The 15,600-nt window shown below is 39.8% G+C and overlaps 2 protein-coding genes across 4 annotated transcripts; both read left to right on the top strand.

Annotated features, from left to right (window-relative positions):
• The first annotated feature begins 2,315 nt into the window (after positions 1-2,315).
• Positions 2,316-4,803, top strand: LOC139636956 (perforin-1-like). The gene is made up of 3 exons (XM_071505403.1): positions 2,316-2,404; positions 2,613-3,148; positions 3,367-4,803. Exons 2-3 carry the CDS (start codon positions 2,613-2,615, stop codon positions 4,535-4,537), a joined length of 1,707 nt encoding a protein of 568 aa, XP_071361504.1. The 5' UTR covers positions 2,316-2,404; the 3' UTR covers positions 4,538-4,803.
• A 2,915-nt stretch (positions 4,804-7,718) lies between these two features.
• Positions 7,719-14,219, top strand: LOC139637111 (perforin-1-like). Of its 3 annotated transcripts, none has more exons than XM_071505661.1 (5): positions 7,719-8,219; positions 10,115-10,159; positions 11,862-11,953; positions 12,152-12,687; positions 12,858-14,219. In XM_071505661.1, the coding sequence occupies exons 4-5, from the start codon at positions 12,152-12,154 to the stop codon at positions 14,011-14,013; spliced, it is 1,692 nt and encodes a 563-aa protein (XP_071361762.1). In that variant the 5' UTR covers positions 7,719-8,219; positions 10,115-10,159; positions 11,862-11,953; the 3' UTR covers positions 14,014-14,219. The 3 variants fall into 3 exon arrangements, with proteins under 3 accessions (XP_071361762.1, XP_071361761.1, XP_071361763.1); XM_071505660.1 differs by having other exon boundaries at positions 7,719-8,228; XM_071505662.1 differs by lacking the exons at positions 7,719-8,219; positions 10,115-10,159 and having other exon boundaries at positions 11,604-11,953.
• The last annotated feature ends 1,381 nt before the right edge of the window (positions 14,220-15,600 follow it).

The following is a 15,600-nucleotide window of genomic DNA, read 5'->3' as shown; positions in this document are numbered from 1 at the left end:
TTCCAGTTGTCTGTCTGTCTGTCCCATTGTTGTGAATGCAATATCTCAGTAATGCCTTCAAATTTGGCACAAACATTCATTTAGACTCAAGGATGAACTGATGAAACTGGTCAAAGGTCAAGATCGTGATGACCTCACAAAACATGGTTTTGGCCTTGTGGATGCAATATCTCGTGAACTTCTTGAGGGAATCCCTTGAAATTTGGCACAAATGCCCATTTGGACTCAAGGATGAACTGATTATATTTTGTTGTTGAAAGGTTATAGTTCATGTCACTGTAACCTCACAAAACATGTTGCTAATTCCGACAGAATTTAACACAAATGTCTATTAGGACATTCATGACATTTCATATCCAAAAGGTCAAAGGTCAACTTCACTGTGATATCTGCAAAAAGTATTGCTTTTTTAATATTAAGTACTAATATTCAATGCTGTGCATTTTGTTCAACTTGGCTGGTTGGCGGAGCCACAAGGTGGTATTTATAGTCTCTAAATTTATTTCATTTATTTGTTTTGTTTTTTTAATTTTTCATTACATTACATCTCATTTACATTTATTTGTCAGGGGCCATGTACACAAACATTAGTCTTATACAAACAGAAAAGTTGTAGCTACTGGTTAATTTCCATTTGCAGTCCCTGGGTAGGTACAAACACTTTCATACCAAATGCAATTCATGGCGATGACTCCTTGTGGAAGCCTTTAAGGATAGTCTGGAGACATGTACAACTGGGAGACCCAGGGGTGCAACCAGGACATACTGGAGTAATTATAAACTGGAAGAACTGGAGAATATGGTAGTGGAGAATGACATTTGGGCTACTTTCGCCAAAGTCGGCAGTGGATAGGCATGGATGGATGGATGGATGGTAACTCAAAATTACAAAATTACAAAGTGCATGAGGCAAAATTACTAATTCTTTACTGAATGGATAGAAAGTAGCATTTTGAAGTTCACTTTTGGTTAATTTTAGACCAATTTCTCTCTGTTACAATATGCAATTATGGGACACTGAGCAGTTGCACCTCATAAAGTTAACAATTTCAATTGATAATATGATGAGTTCAAATTCCAGTTTTAAAATACAGTATTGCAGCAGCATACAGTAGCCTATGTTTTAGAGGTATCATGAAAGTATCAGTGTTAAGTTTTACTGTGTCCCACATTCCATCAGTAAAAAGCACAGCGTACTATGCTACGGTAATACATAACTGTACCATTAATGATATTGTATTTTCTTGTTTAATTAGTCCATGTGTTTTGAGATTTGGGCAAGGTAATGCAATTTCATTTATATAGCATATTTAATTACAGGTAAACACAATGTGCTTTACATCAAAGCAGCAAGTGGATGGATATGTCATATCCACCCACCGTCCAAAAGATCAGCCACCCTAACCACCACTGTAGAATAGTGTGGCTCAAAGGGCAAGGAAGGTGGTAGGTAGGCAGATTCAGCAGACAAGGTTTCTCAGAGGTGAAGATTGTTTATTTACAGTGCTCCCCATTTTACATGCAACTCAAGCTTAATGGGAAAAAAACAAACAAAAAACAAACAAACAAACAAACAAACAAAAAGGGCTCTAAAATAATCTTAGAAAATGAACCCATATCAAATTAAATTTTGGGCACGTGTTTCTGGCAGCACTGCCTCACCTCCTCTCCCTGGAGCAGAAGTTGCACTGGTTATATAGACCAGTCAATTGACACCTAACCTGTGTCAGGCTGAACTGTAGCACAGCAGGGTTTCCTATACTTCCCTAATAACCTTACAAAATCAGCCTACATTCGTGGACTACTTTACAACACCTTGACATTTCTACATGGCTCTTCTCTAGTAAATAAACCCAAGGGAAACTCTGTAACTCTCCCAACGATGTCACCATGATATCACCAAGACCATAAAAATTAGGAAAAGCTGGCGGCCACCTCCCAAACACTAGACCTGCATGGTGAGTCAGAACAAAGAAAGGTAAGTAGGAACAAAGGAACCAACAATACTCAAAGCTGCAACATAATAAAAGTTAGTGAAACCAGCTTTTAATTGCGTGTTCACTCAAATCTACTCATGTGCTTGATGTAAACTGTAACATATTGCTTAACACAAACAAACCCAGCACAGTAAGTGAAGCAATGTTACAACTGCAATGGTAAATCAAAGTAAACTAAACACATGTAGAAAATGGTGAAATGAATGTGTACTAGGAGGGACAAGTGGTTTGAGTGAAAGAACGCTGACCCACTTTGTCACAACCACCCCCACCCTACAAAACTGGTTAATCATAAAAGGTGTGAGAATTACATTTACAGTCAAGATCACACCTCCACATGAAAAGTATAACAGAGCTCACATATTGTGAGCTGCTGGACGGAGTGTGCTATCAACAGTCACAGTACGGTAAGATCTCTGAGCTCTCCCCTATCTCTAACTAAGTGTGAAATGAGTAATCTTTGACATCAAATTCTTCTAATACTTTGTCATTACCTTAGTGTCATCCAGTTTATATTGAAATTATACATTCATTGTTATTATTATTATTATTATTATTACTGTTTTTTTATTTTGTACGTACTATTTATCGCCTCTCTGTAACTTTTTCATACAGATGGCACTGCTGTGGCAACTCATGCTCCTGTGCTGGGCATGGAGTCCTCTGTGTCTTACGGCCAGTGTACATTTCATTGGGACACCTGAAGAGTGTGAAAAGGCTCACTTTGTCCCTGGTTACAATCTGGGAGGAGAAGGCTTCGACATCGTCACAATGGAGCGGAAAGGTGCCTATGTTATCGACACTGAGACATGGAAGCTTGGCAATGGCACTTGCAGGCTTTACAGAAACAGCTACATGAATAAGGAACAGCAGAAGGTCCCAGTTGCTGTGGTGGACTGGAGAACCCTCCCCAAGTGCAGTTTAAAGGTCTCTGGTATAGCTTATGATTCGGTCGAAACTCTTGTCAATGACTCCACATCATCTGTGTCAAATGACTGGAAAGTCGGCCTCGATATCCCTGTAGACCCCAGTGTGACCGTGGGGGTTGGTTTGGGGGGATCCCACTCCAGAGATTCAACCTTTGGCATGCAAAAGTCAAAGAAAGACCACTACACCTTCTTTCGCCATTCTGTCTACTGTAGCTTTTATGGGTAAGTATGTGGACAAATATTTGTCTTCTTGCCTTTAAGTCTGAATTTATTTAACTTATTTGTAGATTTGATAACTACTGGCTTTGTTTTAAACTGTTTTGGATAGTTGACAATAATGATCCTAATTTTGCTTAAAACAAACAACATAAATGGTAACAAGTGAATCAAATAGGACTGTGATGCACTGTAACTTTGTATATACTTCCTGTGCTTCACAGCTACAGACTTGCGACAAATCCTCCACTGAGTCCTGAATTTGAAAAAGCCATCAACTCCCTTCCTGCCTACTCACGTAAAACTCAGCCATTGTATCTGGATCTAATTGACACCTACGGTACACATTACATCATACATGTGTATCTGGGAGGGGAGATAAAAGCAATCACTGCTGTCAGTACCTGCGAGACGACCATGAATGGACTGTCTGCTACAGAGGTGAAGGATTGTTTGTCAGTTGAGGCCTCAGCTAGCTTTGCAAATACTGCCAGTATAAATGCCATGACCAAGCACTGTCAGGAAAAAAAGAAGAAATTAAACCATAACCAAAGTTTCAGCAGCACATTCACTGAACGTAACACAGAGGTCACTGGTGGAAACATTGATGGAGCTGATATCCTGTTTGAAGGCCAATCAAATCCTTCTGTCTATAATAACTGGCTTAACTCACTGAAAAACACACCTGATGTGGTCCGATACAACTTAAAGCCCCTCCACACCATACTGCCAAGTGGTCATCCTGCAAGGGCCGGACTGAAGCAAGAGGAGGAGACGTACATCAAGAAAAATGCAGTGTTGAAGAAATGTTCAGAAACCTGTAAAATTGGGCAGAGATCCAGCAAAAGGGATCCTTGTGCTTGTGTCTGCAACAGTAATCAGAATATCAAGTCAAACTGCTGTCCTGCTGGGAAAGGTCTTGCAACATTAAAGGTGTTCAAGCTTTATGCACAGGGTCTGTATGGTGATGAGTGGACTCAGACAGATGGTTCAGTGGAGGTTAGGTATGATAACCAAGTGAAGCGCACTGCCATCATCAGTAATGATGACAATCCCAAATGGAGAGAGACCTTTGAATTTGGACCCATCACCATCAACATGAAAAACAAACTAACGTTCAGTGTTTATGATGAGGATACTTACTGGGACAGTGATCTGCTTGGCCAGTGTTCATTTGATCTGCGTAAAGGGACAGTGAGAGACAGCTGCATGTTAAACCACGGCACCTTTTTCTTCTCCTACACAGTAGAGTGTGCACCAAGTCTTGGTGGTGACCAATGTCAAGACTACATCCCTTCCCCCATGAGTCCCTCTCTGGCTGAGGTCTTCTACACCAGAAATGGGGTCCTCGCTGGAGAGTCAGGGGAGAATTATGCAAAATCAGTTAGTCAGTGAGATAGAGGTCAGCTGCTGATGTGCTATAACATGACGACAAGAAAACTGTTTTTATGATGAATATTTTGCTTGTAGTCGATAGCATTTTTTATCCCCTTAGTTTAAGCCCACTTATCTTTCTTTCTTTTGTTTGAAAAAATAATTAAACATGTTCTCAGTTTTGCAAATTTAATCCAAATATATATTGGACATATAATCCATATTATATACCCTCCTTTCTTCCTTGTTAGTTACAAGATCTGCCAATAAAGCATCAACAAAGACAACAGAGGTCTCTGTCTGATTTAATGTATTAAAAAATGGTGTGTAATTTTGTGGTAAAGGTGTAACATTAAAATGTATAATCGTAAAGGCATTACCATGTATAGAGCATAGTTTGAGAAAGTTGCCCAAGTTTGTAAAGAATATGAACCAATTTGAATATAATTTTAATTGTAACTTTTAAACATTGCATTAAATAAGATGCTATAAAGGAGTCATGCACTATTAGGATTTTTGTCCTCCAATCAATTGGATTATTTAAAGTTAAGAAGGAGGCTGATCTGTTACAATGAACCAGCTTCTACCAACCAACAACACAATATCATGGTTGGACATTTTTGTGTCTAAAAGAAACGCACATGACAACAATGGGAGTCAGAAAATGTGCTAGAACTGGAGGAACTGAAACCCAAAATAAAGGAAGAGAAACACATTTGCATAAAAGAGGGAGGGCAAAGAGTCAGGATAACAAAAGAGAAAAAAAGTCTAGAAAGATGGAGTAACGAGTACATTGTTTTTCATGGGCCTTACTCCTCATGCTGGTATCAGTGGCTGCACCATTCCAGCTCCTTAATTTAAAGTCAAATCCTGAAGACTTTTTTTTTGGTTTTTGTGTTGCTGTTGTGTTCTGATTTTGTGTCTCTCATAGTCTTGTTTTGGTGTCATGGTTGTTTTGTATATTTATTTCAATAAACTTGATGGACCTGGTTGTTTTAGAGGTGTGTCCTGTGGGCGCAACAGTGGATGATTTGAATAAGGAACAAATATAGCAAATCATGTTAAATGGAAAAATAGGTTAAGTAGGAAAAAAGTTAGGACATGATGGTTCTGAGAGTCATGTCAACTAAAAATCAAATCAAATTCAACACACTGTGGCTGCTCTCACAAAAGACGTACAGAAAAGGTTTACTCAGTATACATGTACAACAGGCCGGCGCTGCTACTGGGGGTTAGTAAAGACAGATACTACTGGAAACAACGTGTGTCATGAATTGAAATGAAATACTTTATGTGATATGTGGTAACTTGAAATATGACAGTTTTGGACAAATTATGTGGAAATGCGATTATTTTCTTAAAGCCCAAATGGGGGGAATGTTTTTTTTACAGTCACTTGTATTACAAATGATCATCTGTAAAAATGTGTCATTTCCCATCAGTTACGTTTGCTTAGACCATGGAGCCAGCAGCACCGCATAGTAGAGAAATCTGTGAATTGAAACAAACTGCGTTGCAACAACTAGTCTGTCATGCAACAGGTTTTTAAAACCACAGTGTCATATCTCTGTCCAATCTTTGATAAAACAGCACCCTGTGATCAAAAATAGGCTGTGTGAACTGTGACTCAGTCTTTCTCCCAAACTTCTTAAGAGTTAAAATATAGAACTGCATTAATGCAGACATGATTGAATTGTTTCCTATCAATTCTAGTAATGCAATTGACTTCTTTACTGATGAACTTGCTATTCAAATTGGCATAAATCCGGTTTATCCATGCATCCATTGTTTATATTTGTTTATGTTGGTCATGGTCAAAGGAGGCTGGAGCCTATCCCATCATGCACTGGTTACCCAGTTTCCAAACAGGTCACCAGTCTATCACAGTCTATCACACTTAAAGTAAATCACATTCCCATCTACATATAATGCCAATGGAACTTAACAGCTCTTGTCAATGACTAAACATTGGCTGTGTCCTGTGCAGTGACTGAATTATTGGCCTTGACATCCGTGTAGACCCCTCTGACACTGTTGGATTTGGCTTGGGTGGGTCCCACATAATGCTGTGATGGACTGTAACTTTATACATTGGTTCCAGTTGCCATGGCGCCGCGGATGGCTGCCTCGGTGTGTTGGTGCGCACTTTTTTGCCTTATTTTCTTTATAAATTCAGTTTTCTGCCTTGGTTTCCGGAGCTCTTTCACCAGAGAAGAGCTCATTAACATCAGAGAAACAATTCCAGAAGATTTTTTCCTCCTTTCTCGACTCACCTGTGGAATTATTGGACATTTTGGTCAGAGGTGCACTGACCGTTGCTCTCGCAGTGAAACGCCGGAGGAGAGGAAAACGTGCTGGTGCGCTTGCGCGTCTCCACCGGCGCGGACTCCGCACACCGCTCCCAGGTACCTTTCTCTCCAACGTGCGTTCACTGCCCAACAAGCTGGATGAACTTCATCTTCCGTCCTGTGCTTCACGGAGACGTGGCTGTGTGGATCGATCTGGACTCTATGCTGGAGCTGGCCAGCTTCCAGCTCTTCAGAGCGGATCGCGACACAGAGCTGTCCGGCAAAACGAAAGGTGGAGGAATGTGTTTTTATGCTAACAGTGGCTGGTGCAGAGACGTGACAGTGATCCTGCAGCACTGTTCTCCTGACCTGGAGACTTTCATCATAAACTGCAGGCCCTTCTACTCCCCCCGTGAGTTCACCTCATTCATCCTGGTCGGTGTTTACATCCCACCACAGGCCACAGCAGATACTGTGTGTGGAGCAGACCAACCCGGACTCCTTCGTTATCGTCCTTGGTGACTTTAACAAAGGTAACCTCAGCCACGAACTGCCCAAATACAGACAGTTTGTTCATTGCTCGACCAGAGAGGGGAACACTCTGGACCACTGTTACACCACAGTCAGTGGTGCTTATCCCGCCGTCCCCCGGGCTGCACTGGGCCACTCTGACCATGTGATGGTCCACCTGATTCCCACATACAGGCTGAAACTAAAACTGTGTAAACCTGTTGTTTACAAGAACCTCCAAGAACCTCCAATTGCACCAATCACCAAAACAAATTCCTTGTATGTGGAAACATACTTGGCAATAAAACTGATTCTGATTCTGATTCTGATTCTATATTTATATGCTCATACTTACCTGCTTGCTACCTGCTACTGCAATTATATAGCACTTTACACTACATTCACCCATTCACACGGACATTCATACAGCGCTTTCTTCTACACAGACAGGGCTTCTACCTTACTCATACTCACACGCTGATGGAACAGCCATCAGATCCAATCTGGGATTCAGCATCTTGCCCAAGGACACTTGAACATGTGGAATGGACTAGCTGTGAATCAAAACCTCCACCTTCTGATCAGTGGACGACCCACCACCACTACCTCCTGAAACATTAATGGTGCTGACACACTTGATGTGGTCTGATACAGCATAAAGCACCCTCCACACCTTCCTGCCAAGTGGTCATCCTCCTGAGGTGGAGGAGGGGAGACAACATTAACGGTATTCAGGCTTAATGCAAGGGGTCCGTTTGGTGATAGGGTGGACTCAGACAGATGGTTCAGTGGAGGTCAGATATGATAACTAGATGAAGAGTACTGTCATCATTTGTAACAATGACAATCCTAAGTGGAGACAGACCTTTGGATTTGGACCAAGGATAAGGATACTTACTTGAAAGGTAAGAAAGGTAAGTGTTCATTTCATCTGCGTAAAGAGACAGTGAGAGACAGCTGCATGTTCAATCATGGGTGCACTTAGTTTCTGTGTACACTAACACTCAGTGTATCCTCATAATTGCTGACATTGTCCAATCTACTGAGAAATAGCATACCAGTACATCTACAAGACCCTGGTGATTTATAGAGGTATTGGTGGCTAGCTAACCAGGTAAAAGGACACATTAAGACAAACATGGAGTTGCTGTTTTCCTTGTGTTATGGCAGAGAGAGAGAGAATCAAGATCAGAATTTGATTTCTATAGTCATGTCAATGACACCATCTTCTGGACAAAGTGGCACACCACAGATAGAGACATTGACATCCTACCTTCCCTTTTTAATGTGACATTCAGCTGCATTTCATCTCTGCGCATGAGCACATAACCATGTGAATGTTGCTTCCTGCATCTATGAATCTAGCAACTGACCAACATATTATTATAAAAATGATATCAGGATGTCCAAGTTAATAGTAGTCTCATGTCAGTAGTGTAAAAAAGTAGTCTAGTAATGTTCTAATAAAAAAAAAAAAAATTCTTTACTTCAGAAAGGCCTGTCCTTTAAGCCTTATCTCTAACTGAGGGTAACCGACTTAGTATGAATAATAACACACCTTAACATATGATTTTTACCTGAAAATCTAAAGAACTTTGCAGTATTTTTCACGGCTCTGCAGGTGCAGTGCCTGCAGGCCTTCCTGTCTGGGTGAGAATACAATTCCACCAATCAGAGAGTAGTAGACTGAGGCCTGGGAGGTGAATCTCTGACAGAAAAAATGGTGCATTCTCATTCGTTACTGCTTGTAAAGGTTAATTACTGTGAACTCATTGTAATCTGCCATCCCAAGGTCCCAAATAAAAATGACGCCCTTAGCTTCAGCTGCCCTCAAGTGGCCAAAAAATCAATTACCCCAAGGTCAACCTATTAATCTCATACAGTACCCAAAGACAAAAAATGTTTCAAACAAATACATGTGTTTATTGAAATGTACTAGTCAGTGGTCACATAAAAGCAAAATAACCATATATCCATAAGTATTAATGAGTAGTACAGTAATCTATATCATAAAAAAGACAGATGTAAATGTGCTTCATACGGTGGCCCTGAGAGCTCAATGCACTTAAGAAAACACATGCAAATCGTTAAAACACAAGCAAACTCAGAAAACACTTTGTGCTGCAAATACTCACAACACAACCAAATACACAAATGCGGTGCAAATACTCACAACACAACAAAATGTTTCCAGGGGACACTAAAAAAGGATGAACCTGGCTGGGGCGCACTTTGTGCTTTGTGACTTTTGAAATTAAAAGCATTGAACAAGTGTGCATGGATGTATTTAAATACATTTAGCTGGGTTCATCAATTTTTCATGTCTCCTTGTAACACTTCCATTGTGTTGTGACTATTTGCAGCACAGGTGTTGTGAAATTGATGAAGATATTTTCAGAATTTGTCAATTGTCTGTTTGCATGTGTTTTCTAAGTTGCAGTGCACTGAGCTCTCAGGGCCACCGTAGCAAACACTGAATGTCAGCAGAAACAAACCATCCTCACTATGAAGCCTGCTGGTGGCAGCAACATGTTGTTTCCTTACAACAGGCCCTGTTTGTGAAGGTAGAGAAGGGCAGAAGAAAAACCCTGTGACAACCACCTTATTTTGCAGCAAGATGTGACCAAGTCAAATTCAAGACCACAAACCAATCGCGTCAGTTGCTTGCTGTTCACTTGTGCTCTGATTAATTTTGACTTGTAGAACATGGATACCCATAATGTAATCAGTTATTTGATATTAATATATACTTACTTGATCAGATGTTTTTTTTCACTTTGAATTTATGTCTACTGATCAGTGTCAAACACCGAGGCTACATCCAGCATGTTGTAAAAGAAGAAAAGTGAGTACACTGTACAAAATACTTGCATGCAGTTGCCCACTAGACAATCTAAGTCCAACACTTCTTTGACTTAGGTCTGTTCTGGTCATGACTTTATTTGTCATGTGGTGCTCCATTTGTGTAATGATGTGTGTCCTTTTCTGTGACACATTTTTGTTCACCAACTGCAACAGTGTAATTGGTCTCTTAGCCCATGTGAAAAATGTTGTATGAAGTCTTTTCTGGCTTCTGAGGGAGTTGCATTGTAGGTAATGTTGCTCTATGATGACAGATCTTTTGAAGTGGTCCATGTTCACATTAAATATCCAATAACTGTGAGAAAAATCAGTCAGAATTTTTAAATCACATTCAATCACATTTTTACCAGATTAGTAATATCTAGTAAAATCTGTCTCAATCTCAATCTACCTAAATCTAAATGTTACATTCTCTCCAAAATGCAAGAATTTAAATTTAGATATAATTCAAAAATTATTCAAATTTCAGCAATATAATAATTTTTCAGTGAAACAGAAGGTGCACTGGACACATCTAAGTGTCACAACAATTTTACACAATTACTCATTTGTTCAGTCACTTGGTCATCTTTAAACCTGAGACTGTGACCACTCACATCCCAACGTTTGCTTGGAAAGGAAAGTTTCAGAAAATACCTTTTTGATTTGTAAAAGAACAATTGATGGTGAAACAAACTAATTTATCATTAAGAACTAAGCAAGTTACTAAAAATTCAGAAAACTAGTCTACCGTTGCTGATATGAATAGGGCAGACAAAATATTACGAAGTGCTCTCAGCATCACACAATACATTTCACCAACATCCAAAAAGGTCATTAAGTAAACTTTACAACATTCATGCTTCTTAGCATTTATTGCCAATCTATTGTAAGTGACTGCATCTGTTTTAGCTACAGTGGGTGTACCTAATAAACAGGTGCGGGATGATAGATTGTAACATGTACTTTGATTTAGGACTGATATGTACACAGATCTAACATTACATCAGATACAATCAAAAAGAAACAATTTGATTCAATACTTAGATTTAGATCAAGATTCAGTTAGATTGACAATGTAAATCTAATGTTAAAAGTTTTCAGTCATTTTGATATCATATGTTTTGCATTTTGAATTCCTAGTGTTACAGTCTGTAGATATAAAACTTAGATTTAGCATTTGCGTTACAGTTAATAATTTGTTACAAGAATAAGTAAAAAAGGACTAATTTCACTCCCAACATTGTAAAACAGTGTCATAAAACATGAAACACATTTAACATTGTCAAAGGCTGCAAAGCAACTCGACTACTTTACACTGCAAGTACTATAATACATTACTTTTGACATTTATACTTCATATATTGTAGTTATGTAAAATGAGCTCTGCTTCTCCTGCTGGAGTTGATTGCCCCTGTGGTCAGCACTGTGATCTATATATATTGTGGTATATTTATTTGTACAACTTTGCTCATCACAGGTACTGTACATTAAAGTTGTCATTTGTTCAATCAGCCTTCTTTAGTTAAATTATTTTTGGTCAAATCATTATATCATTTTGGTTACTTGTGTAATGTTAATATGCTACTGCAAAAGCCCTGTTTCCTCATTTGGCATAGAAGGTTTCATCTAGGGTGTAAAGTGAGTAAAAATGTGTGAATGATGCTGCTGAAATATAAAACTTGTTAGCATCAAATATATTACAGAAGCAAACAAGACTCCACCTCCTGGACCTCAGTACTTCAAGTTGAACTTTGTGAGCCGCTGAACAGAGCTTGCTGTTGAGGCTTTAGTTGAGGTAAGACACCTGACACCTTCCTACCGTGATACTTATAGTTTTTGTTGAGTAGTTTCTCACATCAAATTCATGGTATTCAAAATAGCTTGAAGTCAACTGTTTAGTGCCCTTCAATTTGTGCATTGTTCCACTGCATTGTAAATGATTTTTTTGTCCATACCATTTAATCTCCCCTCACTTTGTAACTTTTTCATACAGATGGCACTGCTGTGGAAATTCATGCTCCTGGTCTGGGCATGGAGTCCTCTGTGTCTTACGGCCAGAGTACATTTCATTGGAACACCACAAGAGTGTGATAAGGCTCACTTTGTCCCTGGTTACAATCTGGGTGGAGAAGGCTTCGACATCGTCACAATGGAACGGAAAGGTGCCTATGTTATCAACACTGAGACATGGAAGCTTGGCAATGGCACTTGCAGACTTTACAGAAACAGCTACATGAATAAGGAAAAACAGAAGGTCCCAGTTGCTGTGGTGGACTGGAGAACCCTCCCCAAGTGCAGTTTAACAGTTTCCAGCATACTCTATGATTCTGTTGAAACTCTTGTCAATGACTCCACATCATCTGTGTCAAATGACTGGAAAGTCGGTCTTGATATCCCTGTACACGCCAGTGTTACTGTTGGTATTGGCTTTGGTGGGTCCCACTCCAAAGAATCAATCTTTGGCATGCAAAAGTCAAAACAAGATCGCTACACCTTCTTTCGCCATTCTGTCTACTGTAACTTCTACCGGTGAGTGGACAGATATTTATCTTCTTGTCATTAAGTCTGAATTTATTTGTTCACTATATACTAATAGTAATCACAGTAACTTTGATTGATGTGAAAAACCTACTCAGAGCTATAACATATGAACACTGTTTTTAGCTGCAACTTACCCTTTTGATATCTGTGCTTCACAGCTACAGACTGGCAGCAAATCCTCCACTGAGTCATGAGTTTGGATCAGCTGTCAACTCCCTCCCTTCCTATTCATGTAAGACTAAACCATTATATCGCAATGTGATTGACACATATGGTACACATTATATCACACAAGTGCTTCTGGGAGGTGAAATGAAGGCCATCACTTCTATCAAGACCTGCGAGGCAACCATGAACGGACTGTCTGAGACAGAGGTGAGGGACTGTTTGTCAGTTGAAGCCTCAGCTGGCTTTGCAGGCACTGCCAGTATAAATGCCATGAAAAAACACTGTCAGCAGAAGAGAAAGAAGTTAGGCTCTGGCCGAGGTTTCAGCAGCATGTTTAGTGAGCGTAACACAGAGGTCATTGGTGGAAACATTAATGGAGCTGACATCCTCTTTCAAGGCCAATCAAATCCTTCTGTCTATAATAACTGGCTTAACTCACTGAAAAACATACCTGATGTGGTCCGATACAACTTAAAGCCCCTCCACACCATACTGCCAAGTGGTCACCCTGCAAGGGCTGGACTGAAGCGAGAGGTAGAGAAGTACATCAAGAAAAATGCAGTGTTGAAGAAATGTTCAGGAACCTGTAAAATTGGGCAGAGATCCAGCAAAAGGGATCCTTGTGCTTGTGTCTGCAACAGTAATCAGAATATCAAGTCAAACTGCTGTCCTGCTGGGAAAGGTCTTGCAACATTAAAGGTGTTCAAGCTTTATGCACAGGGTCTGTATGGTGATGAGTGGACTCAGACAGATGGTTCAGTGGAAGTCAGATATAATCACCAGGTGAAGCGCACTGCCATCATCAGTAACGATGACAATCCTAAATGGAGAGAGACCTTTCAATTTGGACCCATCACCATCAACATGAAAAACAAACTAATGTTCAGTGTTTATGATGAGGATACTTACTGGGACAGTGATCTGCTTGGCGAGTGTTCATTTAATCTGCGTAAAGGGAAAGTGAGAGACAGCTGCATGTTAAACCACGGCACCCTCTTCTTTTCCTACGTAGTAGAGTGTGCACCAAGTCTTGGTGGTGACCAATGTCAAGATTACATCCCTTCCCCCATGAGTCCCTCTCTGGCTGAGGTCTTCTACACCAGAAATGGGGTCCTCACGGGAGAAAAAACCCTTGTTTGCCAGTAGTTGAGCTAGAGCAGTAATAGTTGCCTCTTTTGCTTTTACAATGTTGTTTTGCGTTTTTGTCATGTGCAAACTTAATTTCTTTTTATTTCTTTTTCAAAATTGATCACAAATATGTTTGTAAAACTTTCATTATCCAGTTCTCATGTTTTTATTCTTTGTGACATGCATGTTCTGCCAGTAAAGCATTTTCAAAGACAAGTGTGGTGTCTGACTGTATGTTATAACAATCTTGCTTGATAAAACTATTGTCTGATCTTTTGGTTTACATGTACTCATAAATACCCGTAATACCCAAAAGTGGCCTGAAACTGATCATGGTATCTCTTCCTTAACACAACATGGTAACGCAGGTGTAACTTAAGGAAAGGCACATGTCAGCCAAGGAACTAGAGAGGAGGGAACTGAAACCCAAACAACATAAAGAGAAACTCTCTCTTGATTAATAGAGGAGAACAAGAGAACAATGCAAGTCAAGGTTAAACGGTCAAAATAAGAAGGAATTTTTATAAATTTTATGATTCATTGAACAATACATGATAGATAGAGCAGCACATTAAACTTTAGTTCTGTTTTTCACTTTCCACTGTATAAGTAGCTCTGGAGAGTGTGAGATTGTTTAGCTAATACCTCTGGTTTGTGTGCATCCTCAGGACCAGCCCTCCTGAGAGATGGATTGAGGGAGCAAACATTGAGCATCAGAGTTAAAGAAATAACATATTGACCAGCAGCCTGAATTTGCATGATCATGTTCAGAGTGTGCACATCATTGTGTTTGTGTGTGTCTGTGTGTGTGCGTGAGAGAGAGAGAGAGAGTGAGAGAGCAAGAGAGCGAGAGACAGAGAGAGAGGAATCTGCCAAATGTTTCAACATTGTTTTCACACCAGCATGGGTGGGGTATCAGATGACAAGTTGAAATGTGTATTCAGCATTTATTGTTTACATATTTATATGTAAATACATATGAATTCTATCGTCAGGGATTTAAGTCAGTAAGCAAACTGTTGATCCCACCTAAGAGTGAACTGTAGACCTTTGCATGACCTTTGCATGGGGCCCCCCTCGGCCTTGGGCTGGGGTCATCTGTACTATTTGCAGTGCTAGACACACAACTTTAAATTTAACTACATTTTGTAGTAGCCAGCTGGTAGTTCAGCTACATCCATATACAGTGCATCCAGAAAGTATTCACAACGCTTTACTTTTTCCACATTTTGTTATGTTACAGCCTTATTCCAAAATGGATTCAATTCATTTTTTACCTCAAAATTCTACACACAATACCCCATAATGACAAAGTGAAAAAAGTTTGCTTGAAATTTTTGCAAATTTATTCAAATTAAAAAACAAAAATAGAACATGTACATAAGTATTCACAGCCTTTGCTCAATACTTTGTTGAAGCACCTTTGACAGCAATTACAGCCTCAAGTCTTTTTGAGTATGATGCTACAAGCTACACCTATTTTTGGGCAGTTTCTCCCATTCTTCTTTGCAGAACCTCTCAAGCTCTGTCAGGCTGGATGGAGAACGTCAGTGCACAGCCATTTTCAGATTTCTCCAGAGATGTTCAATCGGGTTCAAGTCTGGG

This window comes from Trachinotus anak, unplaced genomic scaffold (assembly GCF_046630095.1).
Source record: "Trachinotus anak isolate AG129_WGS33_773 ecotype Australia unplaced genomic scaffold, CSIRO_AGI_Tana_v1 ptg000019l, whole genome shotgun sequence".
Classification (NCBI taxonomy): Eukaryota; Metazoa; Chordata; class Actinopteri; order Carangiformes; family Carangidae; genus Trachinotus; species Trachinotus anak.
This window is presented reverse-complemented; position numbering and strand designations above follow the sequence as displayed.